General features: G+C 35.1%; 1 protein-coding gene across 7 annotated transcripts in view; it reads left to right on the forward strand.

Moving 5' to 3' along the window:
- Positions 1-18,240, forward strand: part of LOC149951374 (adhesion G protein-coupled receptor L4-like) — a 32,148-nt gene that overhangs the window by 7,060 nt on the left and 6,848 nt on the right. For 5 of the 7 annotated variants that reach the window (XM_090168013.1, XM_090168015.1, XM_090168009.1 and 2 more), the window contains exons 4-11: positions 3,682-3,717; positions 11,754-11,910; positions 11,967-12,079; positions 13,717-13,971; positions 14,028-14,131; positions 15,773-16,015; positions 16,074-16,185; positions 17,314-17,524. In XM_090168013.1, coding sequence (XP_090024139.1) covers positions 3,682-3,717; positions 11,754-11,910; positions 11,967-12,079; positions 13,717-13,971; positions 14,028-14,131; positions 15,773-16,015; positions 16,074-16,185; positions 17,314-17,524 — 1,231 coding nt within the window. Of the gene's footprint in view, positions 1-3,362; positions 3,608-3,681; positions 3,718-11,753; positions 11,911-11,966; positions 12,080-13,716; positions 13,972-14,027; positions 14,132-15,772; positions 16,016-16,073; positions 16,186-17,313; positions 17,525-18,240 lie in introns of those variants that run through there. The other 2 variants (XM_090168014.1, XM_090168011.1) reach the window with 2 other exon arrangements.

The following is an 18,240-nucleotide window of genomic DNA, read 5'->3' on the forward strand; positions in this document are numbered from 1 at the left end:
GGGGGGGGGGGGCACACCATTGAAATAAAAGTAAAAAAATGAAAATATTTGTACGTACCCCTGTGCCCCCCCCCTGGCTACGCAACTGGCTTTCTCGTGGGTGTGACTTGTGTTCGTTGCCATGGTAACGCGTATTGGTCCGACATGACAAAGTTACCCATGGTGGTGACGTGATTATTTCGCTGGATCGTGTGGCGTTTTGTCTCGTGATCTGTGACGTCAAGTTAGTGTCATGGCGGACGTTTCAAGGCGGGACTTATTTATGACGTATGCTTACGACGCTACGAGCAAGCACCCAGTTGGGGTACTTAAAAATGTGCACTTATTTTAAAATATTGTAGACCATTGGACCGAAATCCCATTCGTCCGAATGTACCATTCAACCGAATTCCAATCGACCGAAAACCGCGTTTTGCGCGGTTTTCATTCAATATATCGTTAGTGATACATATTTATATATCGTAGGTTACGTGACGATAGTATATCTAATTTGGACTAAACTATGTCTTAAATATTTATTATTTCGTACCAACGTGTATTTTTAGACCTTTTTCCCTTGAAATTTGATATTTTCCGGGTTTAATTTCGAAAATAACCTTGATAAGACCCGACGTGAAATAGTTGCCTACCATATCTAACCTAACCCAACCCAACCCAACCCAACCCAACCTAACCCAACCTGAACTAAGCTAACCTAACCTAACCTAACCTAACCCAACCTGAACTAACCTACCCGAAGTGAAAACGAACCAGATTTAAATTTCCCATTCAACTGAATCCCGCCATGTTGGGCTATAAACGAAAATACTTTTCGGTTCAATGGGATTCGGTCAAACGGGATTCGGTCCAATAGTATACAACCATTTTAAAGTCGTTGTGATCGGTTTGGCCAGTTTAGCTAGCAGTTTACAACAGGGGTTATCTCGGTAATTTTCAATACCATTTTATTTAACTTTGTTGGTAACTTTGATCCAGACCAAATTTAACCAGAGGTTTATATTTCTATTACTGTCAAGATATGTTGACGCAGATTTCTGTAGACTAAAATATTTTGTTACGTAGGGTCAAAATTTGTTAGACGTTTGTACTCGACTTAAAGGGAGTATAAAGTAGGATGTTTAGTGGTGGATTAACGAATTTCACGTTGTCGCCGCTAGGGGAGCTTTTGATTGACTTTAAGGTTGATAAATTTATAGGAGGCTCTATTTGTATCTCGTTATTTATAATAGGTCGTTCTATACAGAAAATTGGCCTTGTTGTTTTATTGTTTATTTTACGTTAATGTCGCTTACTTTTACCAGTCTAGGAGCGTGTGATAGGAATTTAGGATTTTCTAGTGCGCTTGCAAATCGCGCGTGCTACGATTATATCAGCGGTTCCCAATTTTGTTTTGCTACGGAATCCTAAATTATCCACTTAATTCTGGCGGAACCCCAACTCATTTTTTTACTTGGCACAAACAAAGATGGCCGCGCTGCGAATTCTCTGAAACCCTGTGACCTTTTGGGAACCGCTGAAGTATACCAAAGAAGCTCGGTCTTGTGACTTATGAGAAACATTTTATATTTATAGTTTTTGTTAAATTTATTTTATAGAAACATCTATTCCCAGGTTAACACCAGGCCTTAAAACCCAGTTTAATCGGTTTCATTACCAATTTGATTAAGACGATGGTATTATCGTAGCTTAGTGCGGATTTGTCAGCGTGAAATGAGGTTTCAATTATAGGCGATAGCATAAATTGCAAGGTATACTGGGTAGAATCCTTTAGAAATAATCACGTGATTATAAAATTGCTTTAAAAAATTAAAGTAGTGTTGTAAGTCGGAAAATATTCCGTATTTTTCCGCAAAAAAATTCATTGCATGATTAGTCTAATATATTGTTTGCAAATTTAAATAAAGCGGCATTTTCGCCTAATTTTTTCGAATCTGAAAGTAAAAAAAAACCTCTAGACTAGTTTAAACTGATTAACAATGTAACACTTTGAAGTAGGTTTACTGATATCAGACATTTTATATCGATAAAAAGTTAAAAACATTAAAAACCTTTAAAAATTAATTTGTTTCAATTTTCTATTTTTATTGCGGAAAACTTTCCGCAATTTTTTTTCCGAAAAATGAACAACAATACTTAAAAGTTTCAGTTTTAAAAAAATTCATATTTAAAATTTTGTGGTAAGTTATGTTTTTAAATATCTATACTTTTTTAATAGAAAAAAGATTGATTTGTTTAAGGGAAATTAACGACGACTCGGACATAAGTATAATTATTGTGATAGTGATGTTGAGTCTCTGACTTGAAAATTGTAAAAAAAATTAAAAACTTTGACTAGAACACGTTTTTAACCTAGGCTTAGTGACGCAGCAACTATATTTTGACAACGGCCAGCCGCGATCGCCAAAGCGCGTTATAGAAGTTGGCAGTGCTATGACGAAATTCCGGGAACATTTTAACAAGTTGGCTAAGACCAAAACCATTTATGCTATCGCCTATTTTCAAAAACAATTTACACCCCCTGTAACGGTTTAGGTATGTTTGATCGAAAACTCTTGGTTTGATCGAATGCTTAAGCGATCGAAGTATAATTTGATCCAAGGTTCATTTGATCGAATAGTGGTTTAAGTACTTTGTGGAGGAAGTGGGAGGTGTAGTGGAACTCGCGAAGAACGCTCTGTTCGTTAAGGCCAAACTAACTTGTAAGAGGTTAAGTTAGGTTAGGTTAAATCTGATCTATTCCGATTTGTTTGTGGTAGACCGAAGAGTTCTTACACGTAGAACTGTCTAATCATTTAAATAATACCTCTTCATTTGCCTACTTTACCTTCTAGATAAAAAAGGCAGGTTTAGTAGCTTCATCCTAATAGTATTTTCGTTCATTTTGCGTTCGATCAAATGAAGGTTCTATCTCATGAGAAAGCGTTCGATCATTTGAAATTCGATCAAATGAAGGTTCTATCTCGCGAGAACGCGTTCGATCAAATGAAGGTTCTATCTCGCGAGAACGCGTTCGATCAAATGAAGGTTCTATCTCGCGAGAACGCGTTCGATCATTTGAAATTCGATCAAACATACCCAAATCCCTGTAACAGTTGAGCGTCTGGCACGTTTCGAGGAATTTGTAACAGACTGTTTGACTTCCGTATAGTCAATTGATTGTCGTAATACACCTACTGTTGTCTCTGATTAGTGGTTAAAATAGTTCGTTGCGTAGAGTGTTAGATCAATATTAAATACCATCGTGTCAACAGATAGGATACACTGTAGAGTACGCACCCCTCTCTTTTTGCGCAATTGCTGTTGATAAGATTTTACGGCTTGACTGCAGCCATTAAGCGACTGATCTTATCGGATTAATTGGACATATTCAAACGCGCTCGGTTGGCCATTTGCCGAATCCTTATTCCGATAAGAATTTACGACCGTGAAGTCGTATCTGTGACAGCCGCTTTCAAAGTGATACTGCTTTAAAAAAAACTGGGATATAGTTAAGACTTAATTTCCGTACGTGACCGGCAGTTCTAAAGTCGGACTGACGCGATGGGAGCGCTGGGACTGTTGAGTACTTGTACCGTTGTGGTGTGTCTTCTTCTTACTAAGCTACCAGGTACTTTTAAATATCTGTGTTTACTTTATTTTTCTTTACTCTTATACCTATCTGTTGAACTTTTTACCTTCTAGATGGACCGCGGGTGTCTGCAGCTGAAAGTTTCCAATGTAAGAAGGGACAGTGTTTTTTTCTTCATATTACGCTTTTAGTCATAGCAGAACAGCAGCGTAACTCGTCGCCGTTAAAACAAAACCACGTAACTTGAGATACGTGGTTTTGTCAAAATTGACATAGTTAGATTCTACACCCCAATTTACGTATATAACATTAAAAACATTAATAGGTTGCAATTGTCTTTTTTTAAATCGAGAAAACATTTAAACGCAGGGTTCATACAAACCTGGAGAACCTGGAAAACCTGGAAATATCAGTGAAACAGATTCTTTCCAAAAAAATCAGGGAAATATCAGGGAAATTTTAAATATTTAACCAAAACCTGGATATATCAGGGAAATTCGTTTGAGCCTGGAAGCGCCTTAATAATGATATATAATTTTTTTCGATTAAACGAAAACATACGGTGTTTTAGCACCGGGAAATATCAGGGAAATTTCCAGGAGAAAACCTGGAAATATCAGGGAAATTAATTTTCCAAATGTTGTATGAACCCTGAAACGTATCTTTGATATTCACAACGCATTTCGCGCAAAAGCACGTATCTTGCTTATTTTCAGCTCCTATCTCACTTCATGACGCAAAACCCCCTTTAGCAAAATATTTTTAAATTAAAATCCTCATAAATTCAATATTGAAACGAAATTATTTATCTATAAAATTAACTCGCGTGTAAAAACCTAACACGCAATTTCACAAGTCCCTGCAAAATTAAAAAATCCATTTTTCTCAAAAAGGCCACCGAAAAGATACGTGGTTTTGTTTTAACGGCGACGAACTAAGGTCCCTGGGGCCTACCCGCGAAACACTTTTTCATCTCTTGTGGGTCATGTTTTCCTTTACTCTTTTGGGGGTCCGCCCACACTACAGCCCTTTGCGGTTGTTATTTACACAGGGTTGCCACACGTCAGGGAAATCAGGGAAAAGTCAGGGAATTCAATTTTATCTTGGCACTTTTTGAAGGTAATTTAACTCTAGATGTATGACAAATTCCACGATTATCATTTATTTCCTTGAATGTTTGGCTAATTTTTTCAACATTCCAATAAACTTTTTACTGAAATTTACGTTCATCTAAATTTATTAACTTCTGATAAAAGTAAAATATAAAAGAAAAATTTTGGCCTTAATAAAACAGGGAAAATCTGTTAAAATGGTCAGGGAAAACAGGGAATAGTCAGGGAATTTGAATCTGAAAATTTGGTGGCAACCCTGTTACAATACGGTGCAAGAAGTTTCTATTTCCTTTTGGAGAGACGTATCAAACGAGTTCGTTTTATGCCAAAAACGTTGATATACGTGTTACGCAGTTTAAAATTCATTTAACATTTTGGGAAACTGCGCCTCGAGCTAATTTGTGGGGTCATCGAAATTATGTTGGGGTGGTTAGCACTTTCATAAAGTGTTATTTCCCCGAGTTATTCCATAAAAATATATTGAGTGTAGTGAACTCTTGGCTCGAGTGGCATGAAGGGCTTGCCACCACCCTCCTACGCAATGTAACCCGGCCACCTGAATTAATGGCTTTAAAAGTCGCTTGATGATTTAGGCCTAAGGTGGTGCCCTGGGTATTATTAATTTTATTATTCTGTAAAAATTTTATAAATTTAAAGTAAGGTCAACTTTTTAGTCTCCAATTTTTAAAATCATGGCGGCGCAATAAGTAAATTAAAATTGATTGCTACAAAGTGATTTCGTTACGTCGACCACCTTGGAGCTCATCAATTAATATTTAGTTCCAATATTAAATATTTACGAAGGTTTTAATTATTTTAAAATTTATTAAAATAATAAATACGTAACGAATAATGGATAATTTTAATACGTAACGAATAATGGATAATTTTAATACGTAACGAATAATGGATAATTTTAATACGTAACGAATAATGGATAATTTTAATACGTAACGAATAATGGATAATTTTAATACGTAACGAATAATGGATAATTTTAATACGTAACGAATAATGGATAATTTTAATACGTAGCGAATTGTGAATAATTTAAATATTTAGCCAATTATGAATAATTTGAATATTTAGCCAATTATGAATAATTTGAATATTTAGCCAATTATGAATAATTTGAATATTTAGCCAATTATGAATAATTTGAATATTTAGCCAATTATGAATAATTTGAATATTTAGCCAATTATGAATAATTTGAATATTTAGCCAATTATGAATAATTTAAATATTTAGCCAATTATGAATAATTTAAATATTTAGACAATTATGAATAATTTAAATATTTAGACAATTATGAATAATTTAAATATTTAGCCAATTATGAATAATTTAAATATTTAGCCAATTATGAATAATTCAAATATTTAGCCAATTATGAATAATTTGAATATTTAGCCAATTATGAATAATTTGAATATTTAGCCAATTATGAATAATTTAAATATTTAGCCAATTATGAATAATTTAAATATTTAGCCAATTATGAATAATTTAAATATTTAGCCAATTATGAATAATTTAAATATTTAGACAATTATGAATAATTTAAATATTTAGCCAATTATGAATAATTCAAATATTTAGCCAATTATGAATAATTTAAATATTTAGCCAATTATGAATAATTTAAATATTTAGCCAATTATGAATAATTTAAATATTTAGCCAATTATGAATAATTTAAATATTTAGCCAATTATGAATAATTTAAATATTTAGCCAATTATGAATAATTTAAATATTTAGCCAATTATGAATAATTTAAATATTTAGCCAATTATGAATAATTTAAATATTTAGCCAATTATGAATAATTTAAATATTTAGCCAATTATGAATAATTTAAATATTTAGCCAATTATGAATAATTTAAATATTTAGCCAATTATGAATAATTTAAATATTTAGCCAATTATGAATAGTTTAAAAATTTAGCCAATTATGAATAATTTAAATATTTAGACAATTATGAATAATTTAAATATTTAGCCAATTATGAATAATTTAAATATTTAGACAATTATGAATAATTTAAATATTTAGACAATTATGAATAATTTAAATATTTAGCCAATTATGAATAATTTAAATATTTAGCCAATTATGAATAGTTTAAAAATTTAGCCAATTATGAATAATTTAAATATCTAATGATTTATGTTATCGCACGCTCTTCAAACTGGAAATTTCAAGGGTTGCTGGTGAAGCAACAGGCGATGTGTCCCTAAAAGCATGCTAGCTTCTGGGCCCTGTCAAAATAATAAATATGATCTAACATACATAATGAGCATCAGACCGCGCTTCATTCCATAAGCAACATAATAACAATAAGTGTGGCACTTCCTATGGATTTAATGATAATTTTCGAACGTTCTTTCACCATTCACCACTGACACTCCCGCTGCGCTCCGACTTCGACTCGCAACTTAATTGAGTAGTATATTATCGTTCTTGGTAGTAAAATATAATAATCAGCTAGGCTCTGTGCCAAATTTTACTTTGATTCCACAATAACTGGTACTTATTGGTACTTATTGATAATTGAGCGGAGCGAGCCTTGAGCAAGCAGTTGTTGATCTCGGACCCAACGAATTCGCTCTCGGCATGGCATACGTTGTCGTTTCGCGCGTAAAAACATTGGACGGCATAATTTTCGATCCCAGATTTAACGTAGAACGACTTTTGAAAGTCAATAGTAAGACCGGGCTAGCTTTCAAAAAAAAAAAGAACTGGAGAGGCTGAAACTACTTTGATATGAGTGTCATGTCATAAAAATTAAAGTTATTACCTTAATTTCTTTAAATGTGTGTTCAATATTTGAATTATTTATATTGTCGCTAGCTCGTTCCGCTCAGGGTTTTGTCAAAAATACCCGTTGGGGTTTTGTGACGCCCTAGTGAATATAAGTACGACACAAGTTTCCAATTCACCCAATGCAATTTTTGAAATGATAGTCTGTTTCGCTAATGACAACGTACCGGCGGACTGACAACTCCCCGCGAACTGCTCCTAGTATTTGCAGGATGCCCGGAAAATCGCCGACGGTCCGCCGGCAGTCTTTTCGACGGACCAGCCAAGCCCTTTGGAAAATTGAAATGCTTTCAAAAGTGTAAATAACGCTTACTTTTGGTAAATACTGATGAATTATTGAATCGGAAGATAAAAATAACTATTATAAACACTGGCTCCATTTCAGAAGTTAGTCTTTTTCAAATTTCAAACCTAAACGCGTGTACGCTCGTATTTCTCGCCATCGAACTAACCAACAATTTTTCCAACGGAAAGAGTAGGCACGGACGAGTTTTCTGGAATCTTCACACCACGACAGACTACCATTCACCGAATTCGTTCTGTGCCATACTTATGTTTTTTATCCACTTATGGTACTATATTATTTGTGTTTTTAATAATTTAAAATCAAATACTCTCACCAAGAATACATTCAGGCGAACAGAGAAAGTGTAGCCACAACTACAGGCTCTGCGCAAAATCCCCGGTTCCACAATTTGCAGCGCCCGTCAGGCGTCAGCGCTCCTACCGAGAGAATCGCGTAATATTTATATCTAAATACAAAACACGTGCGTTAAAATGTGAGATGACCCGCATTGAGTCGTCTGCTCCGCTGTTTTTAATAGAAGTGAGGCTTTCGGAATTTTAATAGGTTTTAAATTATTTAGTAATAAATGTATTGGAATAAAAATTAAATAGTAATGATGTAATTAATTTAAATAGGAAGTTCGGTTTAATGTTTTTGCATATATAGTTTGTGTAAAGGTTTAAATAGATTTTAAATTTAAAAATGCCTAGTCAAAATGGTAATAAAGGTGTAAGCTTTGACGACAGTGGCGAGCTAAGAACGCTAGGCCTAACGTCGTCCTCTAATATTGGGCACGTGTTTAGTATTTGGATAGAAATCTTTCCAATACTTAACACTAGGGTTCTACAAGCGGCGCTGCCGTAAAAGCCCATAGCGCTCCATTTGGTTTCGGGTACAGTAATTATTCGTCCTAGCTTTCATTAAGATTTCTTGGCTAAGGTTTTTCTGATTTGCTCGCGTGCGTTGCCAGACGTACGATAATTATTATTTCGAGCTAATTTGTGGGACGTACGATATTACCAATGTCATACTGCAGGGCTCCCAGCGAACCTATAATACCTATATTTACCTATAATTTTGAAATGGTCCTATAAAAACCTATATTTGCTTTTTTTATCCTATATTTCCTATATTTTTAACATTTTGTTGAAAATTATACTAAGACAGTTTGAACAAATTTCGGATTGTTTACGTTTTTTTCTCGAAACTCCCGCCTCTATAAATTTGTGCGAAAAGTTTTATTTGAAAATGGAAGATTATCCGATCAAAAACTTTCAATCTCCAAAAATATCTTTCAAAATTTACAATTTCTAAAACCGAGTGAAATCAAGCTTAGAGAGATGTGTAAGAGTGGCAAAGTCTCTACCATTCGATGTTGATGTCAAGTTTTCCAGTAATTCAGTCGATGATTTTAAACTACTACAATTGGAAGGGTTAAAAATTGACGAGTCTCAGCGGATCGACCACTTTTGGCGTGAATTAGGAAGAATTGAAACAAGTGTGGGACACATAAAATATACTAGCATTTTATAAGTGGTCCAGGCTGCTTTATGTATTGCAAAAATGTGATACTTTTAGTCATAATTTTATTAAAGTTTAAGTATCCGTAAATTTTGATCCTATAAAAACCTGTATATTGATAATTTTTTACCTATATTTAACCTATAATTTAGCGATTCCAAACCTATAATACCTATAATTTTTAGAGGGTATTGGCTGGGTGCCCTGCATACTGTATAGTTCGCATTTATCGATAATTCAGCTTACGCGTACGATAATGTACGATTATTTTTTTATTTGGCTGAAAGCCAGTTAAAAACTGAATTTTAAATGTAAATTTTCAATTAATTGAACTTTAAGTGTTTAACGTCAATATTTGACACAAAATTCAACCGTTGTTTTTCTAAATAATTACTAGAACTAACTTTTACACTAGTCGTGAAGTATCAAAGTCATAGTTTCATAGAAACCCAAAATGTAAAATGTAAAATGTAAAATAGTTTCCTAGAAACTCAAAATGCAAAATGCAAAATAGTTCCTAGAAACTCAAAATGCAAAATGCAAAATAGTTCCTAGAAACTCAAAATGCAAAATGCAAAATAGTTTCCTAGAAACTCCAAATGCAAAATGCAAAATAGTTCCTAGAAACTCAAAATGCAAAATGCAAAATAGTTCCTAGAAACTCAAAATGCAAAATGCAAAATAGTTCCTAGAAACTCAAAATGTAAAATGTAAAATAGTTTCCTAGAAACTCAAAATGCAAAATGCAAAATAGTTTCCTAGAAACCCAAAATGTAAAATGCAAAATAGTTTCCTAGAAACGCAAAATGCAAAATAGTTCCTAGAAACGCAAAATGTAAAATGTAAAATAGTTTCCTAGAAACTCAAAATGCAAAATGCAAAATAGTTTCCTAGAAACTCAAAATGTATAATGTAAAATAGTTTATTAGAAACTCAAAATGCAAAATGCAAAATAGTTTCCTAGAAACTCAAAATGAAAAATGCAAAATAGTTTCCTAGAAACTCAAAATGAAAAATGCAAAATAGTTTCCTAGAAACTCCAAATGAAAAATGCAAAATAGTTTCCTAGAAACTCCAAATGCAAAATAGTTCCTAGAAACTCAAAATGCAAAATAGTTCCTAGAAACTCAAAATGCAAAATGCAAAATAGTTCCTAGAAACTCAAAATGCAAAATGCAAAATAGTTTCCTAGAAACCCAAAATGTAAAATGCAAAATAGTTTCCTAGAAACTCAAAATGCAAAATGCAAAATAGTTCCTAGAAACTCAAAATGTAAAATGTAAAATAGTTTCCTAGAAACTCAAAATGCAAAATGCAAAATAGTTTCCTAGAAACTCAAAATGTAAAATGTAAAATAGTTTATTAGAAACTCAAAATGCAAAATGCAAAATAGTTTCCTAGAAACTCAAAATGAAAAATGCAAAATAGTTTCCTAGAAACTCAAAATGAAAAATGCAAAATAGTTTCCTAGAAACTCCAAATGCAAAATAGTTTCCTAGAAACTCCAAATGAAAAATGCAAAATAGTTTCCTAGAAACTCCAAATGCAAAATAGTTCCTAGAAACTCAAAATGCAAAATGCAAAATAGTTCCTAGAAACTCAAAATGCAAAATGCAAAATAGTTTCCTAGAAACCCAAAATGTAAAATGCAAAATAGTTTCCTAGAAACTCAAAATGCAAAATGCAAAATAGTTCCTAGAAACTCAAAATGTAAAATGTAAAATAGTTTCCTAGAAACTCAAAATGCAAAATGCAAAATAGTTTCCTAGAAACTCAAAATGCAAAATGCAAAATAGTTCCTAGAAACTCAAAATGCAAAATGCAAAATAGTTTCCTAGAAACTCAAAATGCAAAATGCAAAATAGTTTCCTAGAAACCCAAAATGTAAAATGCAAAATAGTTTCCTAGAAACCCAAAATGTAAAATGTAAAATAGTTTCCTAGAAACTCAAAATGTAAAATGCAAAATAGTTTCCTAGCAACTCAAAATGTAAAATGCAAAATAGTTTCCTAGAAACCCAAAATGTAAAATGCAAAATAGTTCCTAGAAACTCAAAATGTAAAATGTAAAATAGTTTCCTAGAAACGTAAAATGCAAAATAGTTTCCTAGAAACTCAAAATGCAAAATAGTTTCCTAGAAACTCCAAAATCAAAATGCCTAATGGTATTTTCATTTTCAAAATGCATTTTGAGCAAAACAGGAAGCTGGCAACGCCGCTCGCGTTATTTCAAATTTAGACCAATTGTGTCGCGAGTCCAACTTAAGCTGGTTTCACACTCGAAAATATGCCGGAAAGACGATAATAAACGCCGAGCTGAAAATTGATTCTCATTCGATATACCGCTAACGTCCAACTTTACGCTGCTAATTTTCCGTCGAGTGTGAAACCAGCTTTAATGATACATTGATCAGTTCTTAATGTCGTATACCCTATAGTTCACGGAAGCAAATTTCTCACATGGATTGAAGCCCGAAATTACTGTATCACGTTAGGAGGTGTATTGGCCAAGATGAATCGAGTGATAGTGCCGAGGGTGATAAAAGATGCGCTCAATTTCGTCAACGGAAAAGGCTCAATCGAACTCTGGACCAAGTAAGCTGAAATGCTATTTGGGTTATAACTAAAAGCTGTTACAATTTTTTTTATAGTAACGAATCGGCCCGGGTGTTCTATGTTCAGGGTGCCACCACCGATAATCCTCAAGGGTTTAATAAAAACGAAACTGAAAACGACACACTGCCATTTTATTGTCAGTTTGAAGGTATGCCCAAAACGCTACCTAATTTAAGTAAACAACGCGAAATCTGGAAGGCATTTTACCTTATGCGAAGGTATTTAATTCGAAACTGACCTATCACCGTAAAATTGCGAAACTATAAAGTAACTTTGGTCTGAACCAACTTGTTAAAATAGGAAAACATAATCACGTGACTACCATTGCGCAGCCAACTTACTCCTTTCTTTTAGAAAATGGTTTAGATAATAATAATAATAATAATTAGATAATTTAGATGAATCGATTAAAACTTAAACCGCCATTAGCAAAATGAAATGAATAATAGTTCATATTTCTTAGGATAGATGGCGCTGCGGTTCTCCACAAAGTCACGTGACTAAAATCTTTTCAGCCCCCCCCCCCTGGACTTAGTTTCATCTATTGTGAATATATTTATTTAATAAAATCATCACTAGGTGGCGATAGCTAAGCTGTCAAACGGGAATTGGGCCTTTCTATAAAGTTACATTGGCCTTCTTGTTTAGATGTATCCGGCGCGTCACTCGTGACGTAGAAGTGACGTTTCACTATGATAGCCAATATACGCTAGCATAAACCAAAGGTAATATAACAACGTACCCTAGATTCGAAATCAAGCTCCTTGCACGTAAACGCAGGCTCTTACTGAGTTCCCGGCGAAAGTCGGAAAAAATGGCCTCCATGGAGCTGGCAGGGCTACCGACATCTAGTTCAAACGTAAAGTTTTAGTGAAAATTGCGCCGGGGTTTTTGCAATATATTGTTTTAAAAAAATAATGGATCATGCCTGTAGCTCTAAAAATGTTTTTAAACGAAAGAAAACTAAAGGTGAGTAATATAATCTTGGGTTATCTATTGAAATTCCTTACTTCTCACCCTGCTATGAAGCCCGATTTTTTTCGACTTCCGGCGCGAACTCCGTAAAAGCCTCACGAGAAAACGCGCTATCGAGAAACGCCGTGATTTCGAATCTAGGGTACGTACAGTCCTGATCAAAAGTTTCTTTCCGTTTTTGTTTGGCAGTCAATTTGTTTCTATTTTAGGTAGAGAGCCGAGTGAGGGCTTCACGGAAAGAATACCTTCACGAAAATATTATGCCGGTTACGATAATGCGCTGCCACTAGTAGGGCACAACCCAAACCGGAAATAGTAAAACCCCTCCGAAATGGCGTCACGAAAAAATTAGTATAATTTGTCGTGTTTACGCTCGTTCGACGCGTTATCCTATTTAAAAACCAATTCTGGGTTCACTTTTCTAATCGGAATTGTGGTTGAAAAGTTATTGAAGAAATAGTGACGACGTAAAACACGAAAATTAACCCTAATTTGGTTTTCAAGTGAAACAAAAGCAAACGTGAAAGTAGTAATATTTGAAATAATATCGCGCGAGACCATTTATTTAATAAATTATAATTATAAATTTTAATAAATGGTCTCGCGCGATATGTCGAGTGCAGCGATAACCGATCTAAGTTGGCCGTGACTGATCTTAAAAGCGATACATTAAAACAAGTTCGGCAATCGATATGACTTTATAGAAAGGCTTATTAAATGAAAATAACGCGAGAGAAATTCTTCTCGTGATTATAACTTCGGTTCATTTACTTTTGGTTTTATTCGATTAATTAATCTTTTGTAAATCAGGTGATGTTCCCACGACTTCTTCAGTGCCGAATACCACTCCTCCCTATACCACAACCACGTCTCCCTCAACATCTCCAATTACTACCGTTTCGGAAGTCATTACTGAAGCAACACACACCAGTACTTCCGTTCCACCAACGACCTCGACCTCCGAGCCTAAATGTTGCCAAGCTACTGCGCAACGTGGATTAAACTGGAAATATACTTGCGGGGATGATAAAGTCACCCAAAAATGTCCTCCACCCGCCCAGAATGGTAAAATGGTCTATCTCTCTCTCGCGATTGCAGCTTTTATGAACTGTGAATTTCAGGAATGGCCGTCTGGTACTGCAACAGGGTCACTGGCCATTGGTATCCTACCGCGCCCGATCTGAGTTCGTGCAAGTCGCCGGAAGTTATTAATTTATTGCAAATGGTATTTTTTTTATTCGCTCCAGTGTTACCAGACCTACATATTTTACAATAATTATCGTACACAGCAATAATTTCGATCTAGGTTTTGGTACGCACTACAGGGTGTTTCAAAAGGTTATGCAAAAATTTAAGTAGTTGTAGGGGGTAAGTTGAGAAGTATGCCTGTTTTTATGCAGGGCTTGCCACCACCCTCCTACGCATTGTAACCCGGTCACCTGAATTAAGGGCTTCAAAAGTCGCATGATGACTTAGGCCTAAGGTGGTGCCTTGGGTATTAGCCTAGCCTAGCTGATTATCCCATTTTCCTACGATTAGTACTGTTAAAAGAGCGCCAGATAGCTTCAAAGTGTGGCCTACTAGCCAAAAAGTGTGAAAAATTTAAAATAAATGATGACCTTATGGGAGATGTCGCGGTGGACGGGTATTTCTTGTACACAGTGGCGTAGCTGAGAACTCAGAGGCCCCCCCGCAAAAATCTCTATGAGGCCCCCTATTTATTTCTTTTTTATGGTTAGCGGGGCCCTTCCCAAGCTCGAGGCCCCCCTTGAAGCTCGAGGCCCCCCCGCACCGCGGGCCCTGCGGACCATCAGCTACGCCACTGCTTGTACATCTCGACAAACGCAGCCAATAAGCCTTTCCACAAATTCGCTACGACTGCCCAACTTGTTCTGGACGAATTCACTAGCTCTCTTTAGTGGGGGAGCTAAGGAAGCATTGTAGGATTAAAAAAAAATAAACAAGAAGGCCACGGTAATTTATAGAAAGGCTCATTTTGCAGAACTAACAAGGAGACATCCCGAGGTGTTTCTCCCCCGTTTTCTTCAAACTCGGGGATTGAGTAGACCTTTATTTACCTCGAAATTTTCATTCGTTTTTCCATGGCAACCAAAAATGTTTCTCCCAACTAGAGTTTAAACTTTCTTTACGTAAAATAGAATGGGGAAATCAAGGACTGGAAATCCTTACGATTTACCCATTTTTTTTATTTTACCCCATTTTTATTGATTTTACCCAATTGAAATTATGTTTTGGGGGTTTAGTTTAATTCGGGCAGTTCTAAAAAATCCTTATTTTAGCCCAAAGTAGAAATAAATATATTATTCGTCGCCGTTAAAACAAAAACACGTATCCTTTCGGTGACCTTTTTGAGAAAAAGGGATTTTTAATTTTGCAGGGACTTGTGAAATTGCGTGTTAGGTTTTTACACGCGAGTTAATTTTATAGTTTAATAATTTCGTTTCAATATTGAATTTATGAGGATTTTGATTTAAAAATATTTTGCTAAAGGTGAATTTTTAGAGATACGTGGTTTTGCGTCATGGAGCTGAAAATAAGCAAGATACGTGCTTTTGCGCGAAATGCGTTATGAATATCAAAGATACGTTTAAATGTTTTCTCGATTTAAAAAAGAAATTCAATTGCAACCTATTAACGTTTTTAATTATATATACGGAAATTGGGGTGTAGAATCTAAATATGTCAATTTTTACAAAACCACGTATCTCAAGTTACTCGGTTTTGTTTGAATGGCGACGAATTGTTCTTGGTCGGGAAAAAAACGGTTTATGGGAAAATAGCTCGCATTGAAAAGTGCATCGAACCAGCGATGGTTAAGTATTATGGGCATTAACTACTTCTACAGATCGATTTTTCGGACATTTCTGGCGCTTACAATTACTTGTCGCAAGCCGCTGCACACGCTTACGCGGGTGGCGACATCATAGCCGTAGCGGACATCATCGACAACGTGACTTCCACATTGGATAACAAGCAAAATTTGACCGCCGAGGAATGGTTACACGTGGTTGAGAATGTCACGGAGTCCTTGGCCGATACCGTCAACTCATTCTTGAACTCGTCCGAAAGGTGGACTGACATACCCGAGGTACCGTCTTGTCACGTTAGATGTTTTTATTAATCAGTAATTGTCCCTAATTACGCAGAAAGAAAGGGTGGAGGTAGCCAATCGCTTGCTCACTAACGTCAACAAAGTCGGCTTCCAATTGGCCTATGCCATGAATGATTCTCAACGTACGGTTGAAAAAGAACACGTTTGTAAGTTTTGAAAATTTATAAAGGCTTATTTTCATTTCAAAGGGTTAAATCTAGTTGCTAAGAAACATTTAATTATAATTTCATAGATTAATGTAGGGCTTCTAACGATTATCTGAATAAGGCAAACTGATTTCTATATCTCATATCAGATATATTTCCGATAAACAACCTGAGTTCTCTGGCTACTTGTACCCGTTTTTATCTGACCCGCGGCTAACGGTTTTTTTTATTTGGTTTCGGTAACTGACGAGACCACAGATATAGTAAGGTTTTTTCTTATATAAGCGCGTAGATATCGGTCTTCATGTTGTCTACTTAGACATCTAGTTAAATTATTTTATCCTTCAAAACTTTTGTATGGCCACAAAAAATTGGCTTAGTTCCACCAAGCCAATATAAAGATACACTAAAATAGTGTAACCACATAGTTATCGCGGATTAAAGATACAATTTAAAAAGTAGATCAACCCGTGAAAATCATTTAGGTTTGTCAGACAGGCGCGAAACATATCCGCGTACTGCCATTAGAGTAACAAAATATGGTATCCGCTAAAGGTATCGGATTAAAAATAATCCAGTTAATCTTGGAAAGCAACAGAGACCAGATCACCGTTAGAAGCCCTAGATTAATGTTCTCATAAAAAGTATTATGCAGGGTGTTTCAAAAGGTTATGCAAAAATTTAAGGAGTTGTAGGGGGTGAGTTGAAAAGTATGCCTGTTTATTCCCAGTTTCCTACGATGAGTTAAAAGAGCGCCAGAGAGCTTCAAAGTGTGGCCTACTAGCCCCTGGAAGTAGGCTGCAACAAGCGCGAAACCAAGCAGCGGGGAAACGCGAACATTCAGGTTTGGGTTCGTGCGATAGGTTAAAAAGGACTTTGTAAACAAATCGAGGTAACCAGCGTAAGAAGGTAAACTTAAACAGTATTTAAAGTCCCTGCTGCTTGTTGCAGCCTACTTCCAGGGGCTAGTAGGCCACACTTTGAAGCTCTCTGGCGCTCTTTTCACTCATCGTAGGAAAATGGGGGAATAGGCATACTTCTCAACTCACCCCTACAACTCCTACAAATGTTTTCATAATCTTTTGAAACACCCTGTATACTTGCCATATCATTTTATTTTGTGTTTAGTCCTTCAAGCTATCAAAGAACCCAGGGGCTCCTTCACGGACCGCAATTTAACGTTACCATTGACTGGGTCGTCATCACACAATGTTACCATGACCTTGAACTCCGGCTTTGAAGGTGACTTGCCAAGGACTGAGGATAATCCTGGCTACACCATCGCTCTCTTCACCAGCCTCGAAGACATGGAAGAAGTACTGCTTTTAACCGACCGCAGGTGAGGACATTCAGGTTTCACCTTAGTCGGCTGCATTAGATATTAATTAATGGGTATCAGCGGAAGTAAATAATATGTCTTAAAAGAGAAGTATCTATATCCCCTATTCAGTTAATTTAATTCGCTAGAAACATGAAAATATATTTGGGTGATTATCTGAAACTAGTGCATAGCGAAGATACGATTTATAAATAGGAAAATGCCCTTGGGTAGTTTAATTTGTAGATTTTACAACGTAAAAAGTCAGGGAATTTGAAAATTACTTAAAAAATCAGGAAAATAAATTTTACTAAAGAAGTACCAAAAATAGGTCAGGGAAAACGTGTAAAAACCAGGGAAATAAATTTTATTAAAGATGTATCTAAAATAGGTCAGGAAAAACCTGGAAAAATCAGGGAATTAAATTTTACTAAAGAAGTACCAAAAATAGGTCAGGGAAAACGTGTAAAAACCAGGGAAATAAATTTTTTTAAAGATGTATCAAAAATTGGTCAGGAAAAACCTGGAAAAATCAGGGAATTAAATTTTACTAAAGATGTATCAAAAATAGGTCAGGGAAAAAGTGTAAAAATCAGGGAAATAAATTTTACTAAAGATGTATCAAAAATAGGACAGGGAAAAAGTGTAAAAATCAGGGAAATAAATTTTACTAAAGATGTATCAAAAATAGGACAGGGAAAAAGTGTAAAAATCAGGGAAATAAATTTTACTAAAGA

Source organism: Leiobunum rupestre, chromosome 3 (genome assembly GCF_980474605.1).
Source record: "Leiobunum rupestre chromosome 3, qqLeiRupe1.1.hap1, whole genome shotgun sequence".
NCBI lineage: Eukaryota > Metazoa > Arthropoda > Arachnida > Opiliones > Sclerosomatidae > Leiobunum > Leiobunum rupestre.